Below are 13,051 nucleotides of genomic sequence, written 5' to 3'. Positions count from 1 at the left end.
GTCGGGAAGAGGTCCTGTCCTCATCAACATGGGGACAGGGTGCTCTGGGGTGGGGGGGCCCGCAGTGCGCCCCCCTGCCCCAGAGCACCCAACCCCCCCATGTTGAGGGCATGCGGCCTGGCACGGCTCAGGAGGGGGGGGGACGCTCGCTCGTCCCCACTCCCATTCCTGGCCGGCCGGGTAGCGTGCTTTGGATACGGGTCTGGTATGGATTGTAGGGGGACCCCCTACGTCAATTTTTCGGCGTGGGGGGGTCTCCTTACAACCCATACCAGACCTAAGGGCCTGGTATGCTCCTGGGGGGGGAACCCATGCCGGTTTTTTCTTTGAAAATTGGCATGGAGTTCACCCTCAGGAATGCATGCTGAGCGACGCTGTCATTTTTTTTTATAATTATTTGTTTTCCCGGCGCGTCTTTTTTTTTCACCCGTCGCAACTTTAGTGTCCCGTCGAAATTCTCAAAGCCGACCGGCGTTAATTACGTTCGCGCGCTGCACGTCGGGAAAATGACGTCACACGCATGCGCAGTACGGCCGGCGCGGGAGCGCGCCTCATTTAAATTTTAAACGCCCCCAGGAGAGGAGGACCGCCTTACGACGGCGGCACTTAAGTTACACTGCGTGTAATTTCTACCTAAGTGCTTTGACGATCAGGTACTTAGGTAGAAATTTTAAGTCAGTGTAACTTAACTGCTGAAATTTAAGTTACGCACAGTTTTTGAGAATTTGGCCCCACAAGTTCAACTTCTGTGGACTTTTTTTTTATTTCAGAAACTTAACCCTGGATACAAAGGGATCTTTACATCCAATAATATAATATTCTCAAAGGCCATGTGATTTTCTCAGAATAAAATCTCTATCCCAGTAGCTAATTAGTCTACCTAATATTGGTAGTGATTCTCTAGGTGGAGGAGAGCAGATTGGAATTTGATGTGCCATCTCTACTGCAAAAATAGAGGAGAACCTAATGCCACGTACACACGATCATTTTTCGGGTTGTAAAAAAACAAAAAACGTTTTTCAGGCTCTAGAAAAAACAACGTTTTTTTTTCAACTTGATCATTAAAACGGCCTTGCCTACACACGATCGTAAAAAAAAATGCGTGGTGACGTACAACAAGTATGACAGCACTATAAAGGGGAAGTTCCATTTGGATGATGTCACCCTTTAGCTGATTTTGTGTTAGTAAAAGACGATTCGCGCTTTTCTGTCTGTTACAGCGTGATGAATGTGCTTGCTCCATTACGAACGGTAGTTTTACCAGAACGAGCGCTCCCGTCTCATAACTTGCTTCTGAGCATGCACATGTTTTTAACATCGTTAAAGCCCACACACGACCATTTTTTAGAACCCGGAAAACAACAACGTTAAAAACGCTGTGAAAAAATAGAGCATGTTCAAAAAAAAAATTGCCCATTTTTTAAAACCCGAAAAATGCTCTGAAGCCCACACGATTGTTTTTAATGACGTTAAAAAAAATGTAATTTTTTAGAACCCGAAAAACGGTCGTGTGTACGCGGCATGACTCTCCCAAACACAGTAATGCCACGTACACACGATCAGTCCATCCGATGAGAACGGACTGATGGACCGTTTTCATCGGTTAACCGATGAAGCTGACTGATGGTCCGTCGCGCCTAAAAATCCGATTGTATCCAACGCGGTGACGTAAAACACAACGATGTGCTGAGAAAAATGAAGTTCAATGCTTCCGAGCATGCGTCGACTTGATTCTGAGCATGCGTGGATTTTTAACCGATGGTTGTGTCTACTAACGATCGTTTTTTTACCATCGGTTAGGAATCCATCGGTTAAATTTAAAAAAAGTTGGCTTTTTTTTTAACCAATGGTTAAATAACCGATGGCGCCCACACACGATCGGTTTGGACCGATGAAAACGGTCCATCAGACCATTCTCATCGGTTTAACCGATCGTGTGTACTCGGCATAAGAAGCCATCTATCAATGTAATCTTTTGAATTATCGCCTGTTCTTTTTAGGGAGTCCAACAATCCTGATATAATTTTGGTGCAGTTGGGTTTCAATATCATACAATTTGTCAGAATTAACATTTGATAATTTAACTTTACCCCTATCTTGTTTTAAGGCACGGCCATATTGCACACTTTGCATCTCTGGGCTGATATTAATAAAAATTATTATTCTCTATTTGCATTATTATTCTCTATTAATCATGAAATAAAAAAGCTACAGTACATATTGTATATCAGATGATGCATGATCTGTATGTTTCATGAGGGAAATAGAGCTCTCACATGTAAATGTGCCACCTCCTTTACATACCCACAAGCAAACCACTCACGTTTATCTCTCACGTCTTTTGAGTCTATCTTTTTTCCATTATTTAGCATCCCTCTGCCACCTTAAAGAGGCCTTACTATTGTGTGTGCTTGTCATCTCAGCTAGTCCCAAAGAACTAGCTTGCTAGTGAAAGATAGGCAGGGCACCCAGCAAGAGACTAGGCAACAAAGACAGGAAAGGCAGGACAGAAAGGGGACTAAACAGCAAGAAGCAAAGAGGAGCAGAATTCAGAAAGATGACAAGATGTCTCAGAGCCACCACCAAAAGTTCAAAAGCTCAGCCCAACCATGGACCTAATTATCAGCAAACATCTAATTAATCTGGCACTACAGTGGACCTAATTCTGGATAGCCAGTCAGATGAAATGTGGGAGCCATAATTTAATTTCCAGCTACATCATAACTCAAAGCACACCCTTCTCCCCATCCTAGACTAAGTAATGAGGTCTGGCTAAGAATGAAAAATAAGAATGGGGTTTCCCAAGCTCTAAAAAACTTCTGGGCTTCAGGACAAGACTTTTTAAGGTTCTAAAAAACAAGAAGTCTGTTTATCAATGCCAGACACAAACCTTGGGACCCCTTGTAGTGTGTAGAAGAGAAATCTAGGTGACATTTTTACATCACCCACAATCTTGCCATCCAATCCCTATATATATACAGTATATGTAGACATATGAGTATTGGCATTTTGTCACTATTGCTTAAAACTTGTTATTGTATTTATTTTTAAGATTTTTATTATTGCCAATAATATCCAGTGCTATCAAAAATGATTGTGTGTTTGGACAAATACCTACATCTACCATTGTAACAGTACTCCTTATTTCCCTTTTGTAACATACAGTATAATACTACATTTCCTCATAACTAAATAAAAATCTATTGAAGAAAAAAAAAATACTTGTGTGTGTGTATGTACGATATATATGTATGTTTTAAGGAGTGATTCAAGATTTCTAACAAGCACGTTATTAAGTATTTTATTAGTATGTAGGTATTATTATCTATGTTTGAGCATTCTTTCCAGTCTAAATAGCTCTGTTAACTGTATATGCATATAGTTTAAACATAGTGACTGAGGAGCAGTTTTCACCTGTATTTGAAGAAGAACTTTCATATTTCATTCCATACTGGAATGCTCCCCTCCCCCCAATGATAATGTCATTTTTCCCATGATAAAGAGAATTCCACACTTAAAATGTAAAATGGCTGGTGCCATTCACACATTTTAAGCAGACACGGATTACCATGGTAACTGGGGTAGCCAATGGAATGTAATGCATATGAAAATCCAGAAGAAATTAACTTGCACGGGAAGGAATTTTATAGCTTATACTGTCACATGTACTAAAAATGACAGTTTCATTTATTTCATTTATTTCCTTGTCATACATTTCATTTTATATTAACCTGAAGAGCCAGTTCAAATATATTTTAATGCTGTTTTTGCAGTAGGAATCGTTATATATAATATATTGTATGTTATAATGCTATATACAGTATATATACTTTTTTGTTTGATTGTCTTTTTTGTATATATGATCTTGAGCATTTTAAAGAATCTAATTCTCCCTTCTTAAACTGTTATAACAGTGCAGCTTTACTTTCTAGAAATGTTTCCATGTCGAAGCAGACGTGTCCTAACAGAGCTTGTTCTGTCTCCTGCCTAAACCTGAAAGCATGCACTCTTTTGTGCTGCTGAACTGTCAACTGTCAACACTGTCAATTTACAAATGTTACCTTTTTGTGTATTCTTTAGTGCCCCTTTGTCAACACCTTTACAAAAATGTCTGGTATTAGCAATACAGAAAAACCTCGGTTCAGGAACGCTTCTGTTCACAAACAACGAACAGAAGAGTTCACAAAAGTTTGCATCGGCACGCGAACTCCGCTTCGGTTCACAAACCTGAGCCGCGGCCATCTTCCCTGCTCTGACACGTTCATATTGAGAAGAGCAGTGCAAGATGAGAGTCTTATGCCGTGTACCCAAGACCGTTTTTCGGGATGTAAAAAATTTCATTTTTTGTATGTCATTAAAAACGATCGTGTGTGGGCTCCAGAGCATTTTTCACAATGTAAAAAATGGCCATTAAAAATTTAGAACATGCTCTAAATTTTCACGTCGTTTTTAACGTTGTCATTTTTTACGTCGTAAAAAATGGCTGTGTGTGGGCTTTAACGACATGAAAAAAAATACGCATTCTCAGAAGCAAGTTATGAGACGGGAGCGCTCGTTCTGGTAAAACTACCATTCGTAATGGAGATAGCACATTCATCACGCTGTAACAGACTGAAAAGCGCAAATTGTCTTTTACTAACACAAAATCAGCAAAAGCAGCCCCAAGGGTGAGCCATCCGAATGGAACTTCCCCTTTATAGTGCCGTCGTATGTGTTGTACAACACCGCTAGAGCATTTTTTTTTCGGGATCGTGTGTAGGCAAGGCCGGCTTAACAATAATCGGGTTGAAAAAAACATTGTTTTTTCTAGACCATTAAAAATGGTCGCGTGTATGCGGCATTGGGCAAACCTGTCCACTCAGATAGGGGTTTCTGCCCCCTGACTATGATGAGGGTGGGCTCAATTGATTGGGAATCATGGAAAAATCATTCATATAAATTTTACAACTTTATCATGCCCTCAGCTGATCTGCTGGTTTCTGGCCCCTAGATTAGTAATTTAAATTGGGTTTTGGGATATTTTAAAACAAGGATTAAAGAGGAGCTATAGTTTTTTTTTCTTTTTAGATGTACAGATGAAATAGGTCAGCTTAATGTTAAAGACTGTATGTAATATATGTTTCAAATGCATTTTTTGTACATACATTTCATAATTTTATATACAAAAAAAAAAAACGGATTAACTTGATTTACTTTGAACCCTATGGGAATATTTCCCTCGGTTTTCACCCAGTTTGGTTCTTGATGAGAGAGTCTTTTCACAAATGAAGTTTGTGAACCGAGGTATCACTGTATTGGTAAGTTGAAGCAGAAAATAGGACATTCTCTGTGGGATCCTTACAACCTTACTCTAAATTCACACTTTAGCTCTGAATTATAGAGAATAAAACTAAATAATTGAACAAGCAACATCGCTAAGAAAAAAAGCTCTACTTGCCATACCAAGTCGAGAGTGAGATTTTAAATTTTACAAATGCCTTTATGGCAATGTAATGCGAAACTTTTTTAACATAAAACTCTAACTAATGGTGTTTGTCTAACAGCATGTTTGTAAATAAAAATGACTGAAACCTTTTTGCAATTAAGGATGAACTCCATGTTTGGTCAGAACACAGGTTCAAGTCTTACTTTCTGTGTTCTAATTCTTCAGATTAAGGGCTGGTTCACACTTGTACGATGCCAGACATCGCATGTGATTTGCAGCGCACTGCTGTTCACATCACATGCGATGCCTGTGAGATGCGATATCAGCCATACAGATAGTATGGCTGATATCGCACCGCATTCGGTCCAAACACTCATGAGACCCATTTTTATGTTCGCACCAGATTCGGATCGCATGGGTGTTCACACATATGCGATCCGATTCATGTCCGAACTGTCAGTTCGCAGTGCGATACGCTATACAGTATGGCCCGGATTCACAAAGCACTTACGCTGATGTATCTCCAGATACACCGCGTAAGTGTAAGCATGCGCCGTCGTATCTATGCGCCGTGCCCATAAACTGAGATATGCCTGAAAATAGGCTTCATCCGACCGACGTAACTTTCCTACGTCGTCGTATCGTGGGCGCATATTTACGCTGGGCGCATTTGCCGCTCCCATAAATTTTCTATGCACATATGCAAATGAGGGAGATACGCCCATTCACGAACGTAGTTGCGCCCGGCGCATAATATACGCGGTTTGCGTAAGTCGTACGTCCGGCGTAATGTTATTCCCCATATAGGAGGCGCAACTCATGCAAAGGTATGGACCAGGGAAAAAGTATCTTTTGTCGTTTACATAGTACGTGAATAGGGCTGGGCGTAGGTTACGTTCACGTCATAGGCAGTGATCCGACGCATCTTAGGGAGTAGTTCCGATGTGATTCTACTCATGCGCACTGGGATGTGTCCACGGGACGGCGCATGCGCCGTACGTTATTTGTATCTTTATGACGCTCAATCCATCATTTGCATGGGGTCACGCCTCATTAGCATGGCTCACGCCCACTTCCACCTACGCTGGCTTACGCCGAGGAAACCCATCCTATCTTTAAGAGCGAGTTGGAGCGAGTGCTTTGTGAATCCAGTGCTTGCATTTGTGCGCTGCGTCGGCGTAGCGTATATTAGATACGCTACGCCCGCATAAATATGCGCTGATATATGTGAATCTGGGCCATAATTCCCACAGATTTTTGCAGTGAATTGAATTATGTGGTGTTAGGGAGAGTGGAGTGTAATGCCTCGTACACGTGGTCGGACTTTTGACTGTGCAAAAGTCCGCCATGAGTCTGTTGAAATGTCCGACAGAAAGAAAGAGAACAGGTTCTCCATCTAAGGTCCGTTGGACTTCGGACAAAGAAAGTCAGATGGAGGCTACATAACTTTCGACCAGCCTTAATGTTTTAGGGGGGGTTTGTATTTTTTTTAGTTATTGTAATATTTTGGGGGTCCTTTTCATCCTCTTTTATTTGTTTACAGGGTCATCAGCAGCAGCCTGAGGCTGAGGCCTAAAGGGAGGTAGAGGTTATTCCAATGCAGCTTTCATGGGGGCGAGCAGCATTCCTATCTACATGCCAAAACAGTGGTCATGAGACAGCATCAATAGGCAAGGCACACATGCCTTTCTTTTTTGGACAGTCTGCATGCTATACAGCCAGAGCACATGGTGGTAGAGTGGCTAACCAAGCCTTCATCATTATCATCATGTTCCTCTTCTATCTATCAGGCACAGAATAGCATAAAATCATCTTCAGATGTCAAGGACCCTGTTCTTCCTTCTCATCCACAGCTACTCTTACCATTGCCCCACAAACTGATGCCAAGGAGTTGGCTGAATTATTCACACAAAGCAGCAACCACCTGCTGCAAAAGAATGTGCAGCAATTAATTGCATCTGAGGTTAAAGAGGAGAAACAGTCAGGAAGAACCAGTTTGCACTGATGCTTACTGCCAAGTTGGCTGCAGCTATAAGGAGGAAGGGAAGATAATGAAATGGCAGATACAGTGGTGAAGGAAAGTGAGGAAAAGGCACGACATTAGCGAGGCAGGAAGTCCTCTAGAAGAAGTTCACAAAGGAGTGGAGTGAGCAGCCACCCTACTCCACCAGATGGCAGAGCTCCATGGGAGCAGGCCACTAATATCCCATGGTTCTACTCGGCTGTGTGGGCCTGTTTCGAAACAAAAAAAATGCTGCTGAGTCTGCCTTCTTTGTGGAATTTGTAGCCTGTTCTGTACCACAGTGTAAGCCAATCCCTTCCCTCCACCATCACGTGGAAGGTTATATTCCATGTTCCTTGTAATGCCCAATGCAGTCAGCTGCAGTGTCCACCTGACCCCAGACTTATGGTCCAGCATTCATTAACAGGGCCATTATATATGTCCTGTCACCTGGTGAGGTAACATTCACCTCTTCCTCCTCTACAAGGTCCTTTTCTGGTGAGTAGTTCTCATAACCACCAGTTTCCCCCGAGTAACCAAGAGGCTATGCAACAGCTCAAGCAAAATGCTGTCACACAGTATTTTAGCTGTTATGCCTAGGGGGCAGAAGATCACTGGGGCAGAGATTCTATTAGCTCTGCAGGGGAAGGTCCAGAGGTGGCTAACTCAATGCCACCTGTTGTCTGCGTTAGGCAGGGAAAATTCATCAACGTGCCTTACCTGGGACACATCCCCACCCTCATGGTACATAACTTCCAGCCCAGGAGAGGCAGGCAGGCCAGAAGACATTGTAGCCATTCCAGGTGGTCAAAGTAAATTACTATTCCAGGAACTCCATATTTCTGCAAACCACCTGATATGTGATATGCCCACTCAGTAGAGCTATTCTTGGCCATCTGTCCCTGGTACATTGTTGCCCTAGGTCCCAATCAAACTGCTTACATACTCTCCAGGCACTGTTCCATATATTTGGCTGTTGCCATTGAAACATAGCATGGTAATTTTAGCTCAACTAAACAACTGCCTTATCTCTGAAATGTGGGTTTGTGGTTTTCACGTGTATTGGTGCACTCTGGGTTGATACACAATGCAGTGTGATACAGAAAATGAGATTACACGATCTGTCATATGATTTATTTTGACACTGTTTGGTAATACTGTATGCATGAAAGTGTTGATAGTGTTAGTTCTATTTTTGTTTTTTAGTATAATACTTTGCAACAGATTTTGGCTATATTTTATCTGTTACTTTCAGCACTCAATTATGGTCCATCACTGCTACACAAAATATTTTTTGTTAAAAAAACTAAAAACAAACGAATAAAGACTTTTTGAGTGGAAAACAATCATTTTAAGCTGTTGCTTCTGTATGCAAGTCAATGAATAATGTAAATTTAAGCCAAATTATAACACATGCTATTAATGGGATGCTACAATACAGTGTCACTAAAGCTGTTGCTGAGATTTGTAATGTTCTGTAAAACCACATACAGCTTTGGCACATCCCTCAAGCATGTCAATTAAAGCTGCCTGAAAAGACCATTTCTGTGCTGTATATATATATATATATATATATATATATATATATATATATATTTGCAAATATATATTTTATTGAGAAAGCACGCATGGAGAAATTCCAACATTACAACAAAGACATACATGTCCTTAAAAGAGAAGTACAAAAGGGTTATGTATACATTTCAGCCAACATTGTAAGATGACACTGTATTTAGATATACTTAGAGATCTGTCATAGCGACATGTATGTTGCAATCTATACCAACATGGATAGCATCAAAGAGCCAGAACCTCCCCGTGCTTAATTTTATCTTAAATAGAAGTAAAAGTGAGATCAGGTGTAGCAGAGAGAAGAAGAGGGAAAAGGGGAAGGAAGAAGGAAAAAAGAAAAAAGGGGGGGATGGAATGGGGATACAGACAGGGTTGGAAGTAGACGGCACCGCTTCCGACCAACGCGACATCAGGACCCTCGTAGGGATGCTCCCTCGTCCGAGAAAATAAAAACGTTCCAGATACCCCATACTTCAGTAAAGGCCTCGTGTTTATGTTGCGCAGTGAGAATCAAATCCTCCATCTGTTTTGTTTCCTCCACCTTCCGCAGCCAGCACCCAACCGACGGCGGGCACTGCTGCTTCCAGCAGAGGGGGATGCACGCCTTGGCGGCATTCACAAGGTGGCATACTAACGACTAGCTATAAAGTCCTCCTCCTGCACCAGACTTCAGGAAACTAACTTTAAACTCTTTTCCAGATGGTACCTTACGCCCACCAGGTTACACAAGTGTTTCCCCTCTACGTCGGACCGCTGTTGGCGGTGCGGGGTGGAGGCGGGCTCACTACTACACATGTTCTGGTCCTGCCCAAGACTGGCGAACTTCTGGGCAGAGGTTCGCCGTATTACACAGACATTCACGGAGTATGTGATCCCGGACGACGCGTCGTTTTTTCTGCTGCACTTGTCAACGATGTCGGTGAAGTCCTATATATATATATATATATATATATTTTTTTTTTATTATTATTTTTTTTACACTGCTCACTCCCTTTGTTTGACCAAAACTTGCCTATTAACCCAGAAAATGTTCATTACTGATTTTTAGGGATGAGCCGAACACCCCTCGGTTCAGTTTGCAGCAGAACATGCGAACAAGCAAAAAATTTGTTCGAACACCGTTCGAGTGTATGGGACACGAACATGAAAAATCAAAAGTACTAATTTTAAAGGTTAATATGCAAGTTATTGGCATAAAAAGTGTTTGGGGGCCTGGGTCCTGCCCCAGGGGACGTATCAATGCTAAAAAAAGTTTTAAAAACTAAAAATTTTTTTGGGAGCAGTGATTTTAATAATGCTTAAAGTGAAACAATAAAAGTGAAATATTCCTTTAAATTTCGTACCTGGGGGTGTCTTCATTATGCCTGTAAGGTATTAAAAAAAAAAATGCGTGGGGGCCCCTCCAAATTCCATACCAAGCCCTTCAGGTCTGGTATGGATTTTAAGGGGAACCACACGCCAACATTTTAAAAAATTATGTGGGGTTCCCCCAAAATCCATACCAGACCCTTATGCAAGCACACAACCTGGCAGGCCACAGGAAAAGAGGGGAAACGAGACAGCTCCCCCCCCTCCTGAACCGTACAAGGCCACATGCCCTCAACATGGCGAGGATATCCCCATGTTGATGGGGACAAGGGCCTCATGCCCACAACTCTTGCCCGGTGGTTGTGGGGGTCTGCAGGTGGAAGGCTTATCGGAATCTGGAAGACCCCTTTAACAAAGGGGACCCCCAGATCCCGGCCTCCCATATGTGAATTGTACCCCTTCTATTTCACAAAAAAAGTGTACATTTTTTTAAAAACCACAGTAGACAGCACATTTCTTTCTTTCATAGTGTGCAAAACAGATTTTGTCAATATTAGCACATGTAAAACATCTAAGAGCCGGTTCACACACAGGCGGCACGACTTTGGGGGCGACTCGGCAAGGCGATCTCAAGACGACTTGAGAGGCAACTTGCAAAACGACTTCTGTATTGAAGTCAATTCAAGTCGCCCCCAAAGTCGTACAGGAACCTTTTTCTAAGTCGGAGCGACTTGCGTCGCTCCTTATAATATGGTTCCATTGAATAGAGTGGACCGCGACTTGTCAGGCGGCTGAGTCGCCTGACAGTTCGCCCCTGTGTGAACCGGCTCTAAAGGCAATGTGTAGTTATTCTCAAACATAGATGAGTGTAAACAAGAAGTAAACTATATAACTGTATGACATGCTAAAAAAAATATGTATTTACGGTACTTAAAATACCATTATGTCTGTAACAAGTACTCTATAAATATTGTGACCTGCTTGGCGAATAAAGTGAGAGCTCAAAGTCATTATAGTTCATTATGCTTTAAAACTGCTAGAACGGCTTGTCTATTCATTTTTGCTTAATCAATAGGAGTCAATAAGAAATAAAAAGTCACAACAGAAGAATATAAACATTAAGATCCCTTGAAAAACAAAGCACTCATTCAGCATGTAGGCAGAGAGGAATGCCAGGCGGCCTGTGAAAGAATTTTTCCTTGGTAACACTTGGCACATTTAAATGAGAGAGAAAATTAAAACTGCCTCCCTTTTATCTTCCTAAGTTGTGGACAGTATGTTAACCCCTAAGTTCCAGTTTGGATTTGAAAGCCATAAACACCCAGTAATTTATATGTTTACTACTGATTAGGAACTGTGACAACAGTTAAAAGTTGTCTTCTCTGACACAATTTCTAGTATAGCTGTCCTCCTTCCTACGCATAATGATGATGTGACCAGCGTTTTGCCACAAAACAAAGTGGTCTTTTATTTTTATTGTCAAATCTCATATTGTAGTGTGATTCTGAGAACATTATGTAACCCAGTAAGAGACTTTATCTGTGTACAGTCAGTAGTGAGCAGCCACCGAACACAGCTGATGTTACCATCTCCAAACCATGTTGCACAGGAAGAAATATAATGTGAAGGTCAGAGATTTGTCTTTGTTAACAGTTTGAGGAGCAATTTTGCAAAGCGCTCTGATTTTGTTAGTTATTTTGTCTATGCAAAGAACTGGGCTGTGGGAAGATAGCAGCCTTACGCAAAAATACTTAAAAATATTATGCTATTTCTAACCAATTTTTTTTACAATGCTTGTAATTATATCTGCTGTTTTTGCCACTTACCCTACTAATTTAAAACATTAGGGGGTTACTGCTGAACTCGTCTATTGTTTGTTGCAGCAACCAATTTTTTATAAACTTCTCCAGAAAAAAATAAGGCATTGTCTAATTTGCTCTTGAATACATATGTGCACCTATCTATTATCTTTATCTATAATTATTAAATAATAATGTGTTGCTTGAAACAAAGTTTTAGACATTGCAGCTTTAATTGCATACTCAATAAATAATTTCTTGACTGAAATTACCAAGTAAGACCTGTTTTAAAATGTGTTTTTTAAATTGCAACAGGGGAAATTTAATTAATGTTTCTATTCATATATGTTTATACCCTCAGCAGAGCAGTTTTTGCTTTTCAGAAGGCACTGCATCATAACTTTATTCCAGAGAATATCTATATACTATACTTCTCTTTTAAAATAGTTTTACAGTTGTCTCTATAGGGAGCCTAAACTGGAGTGAACAAAATAGTAACAGGAACCAACAATCCCAAGAGATAGTGAAAGTATTCTCTAACTGTGATGTGATATAATCACACATTGACATACACATGACATGCACACTTGTTTATTGATGCATGACTAGGCAACAGCATATTGCCGGTCCTCCTTTCCTAATTGCCTAGCTTTGCTAGTTTTAAACCTAAAAATTATCCACCTAAATAAACTGCTATTTAAACATTGTTTTAAATTGAAATAACAATGTTCAGAAGCATACATTGCTGGATAATTTTTTTATATGAAAGTTCAAGCCCTTGATCACACTGAAGGCGGGTTTGAAATCGCACAAGTTTAGCTGAATTCGCACAATATCAAACCCGCATTTTAGTGCGAGTATGGGGGTGATTTGAAAGACATCTGTGCAGATTTATGCACAGATGTCAATTGAAATAACCCCCCAAATCACTAAAAGTCTTTTGGG

At 40.9% G+C, this 13,051-nt stretch overlaps 1 protein-coding gene across 2 annotated transcripts in view; it reads left to right on the top strand.

Annotated features, from left to right (window-relative positions):
- The window catches only part of DMD (dystrophin), a 2,981,380-nt gene that overhangs the window by 2,207,640 nt on the left and 760,689 nt on the right, over nt 1–13,051 (top strand). Inside the window, exon 1 of one of the 2 annotated variants that reach the window (XM_040336500.1) lies at nt 11,837–11,935. The exons of the other annotated variant lie outside the window; for it this stretch is intronic. Within the exon in view, the coding sequence (XP_040192434.1) occupies nt 11,906–11,935 (30 nt within the window). The 5' untranslated portion in view covers nt 11,837–11,905. Of the gene's footprint in view, nt 1–11,836; nt 11,936–13,051 lie in introns of those variants that run through there. 2 annotated transcript variants of the gene reach the window in all.

Source organism: Rana temporaria, chromosome 2, assembly GCF_905171775.1.
Source record: "Rana temporaria chromosome 2, aRanTem1.1, whole genome shotgun sequence".
NCBI classification, from domain to species: domain Eukaryota; kingdom Metazoa; phylum Chordata; class Amphibia; order Anura; family Ranidae; genus Rana; species Rana temporaria.
Note: the sequence above shows the minus strand (reverse complement) of the source record. Positions and strands in the feature narration are given on the sequence as shown.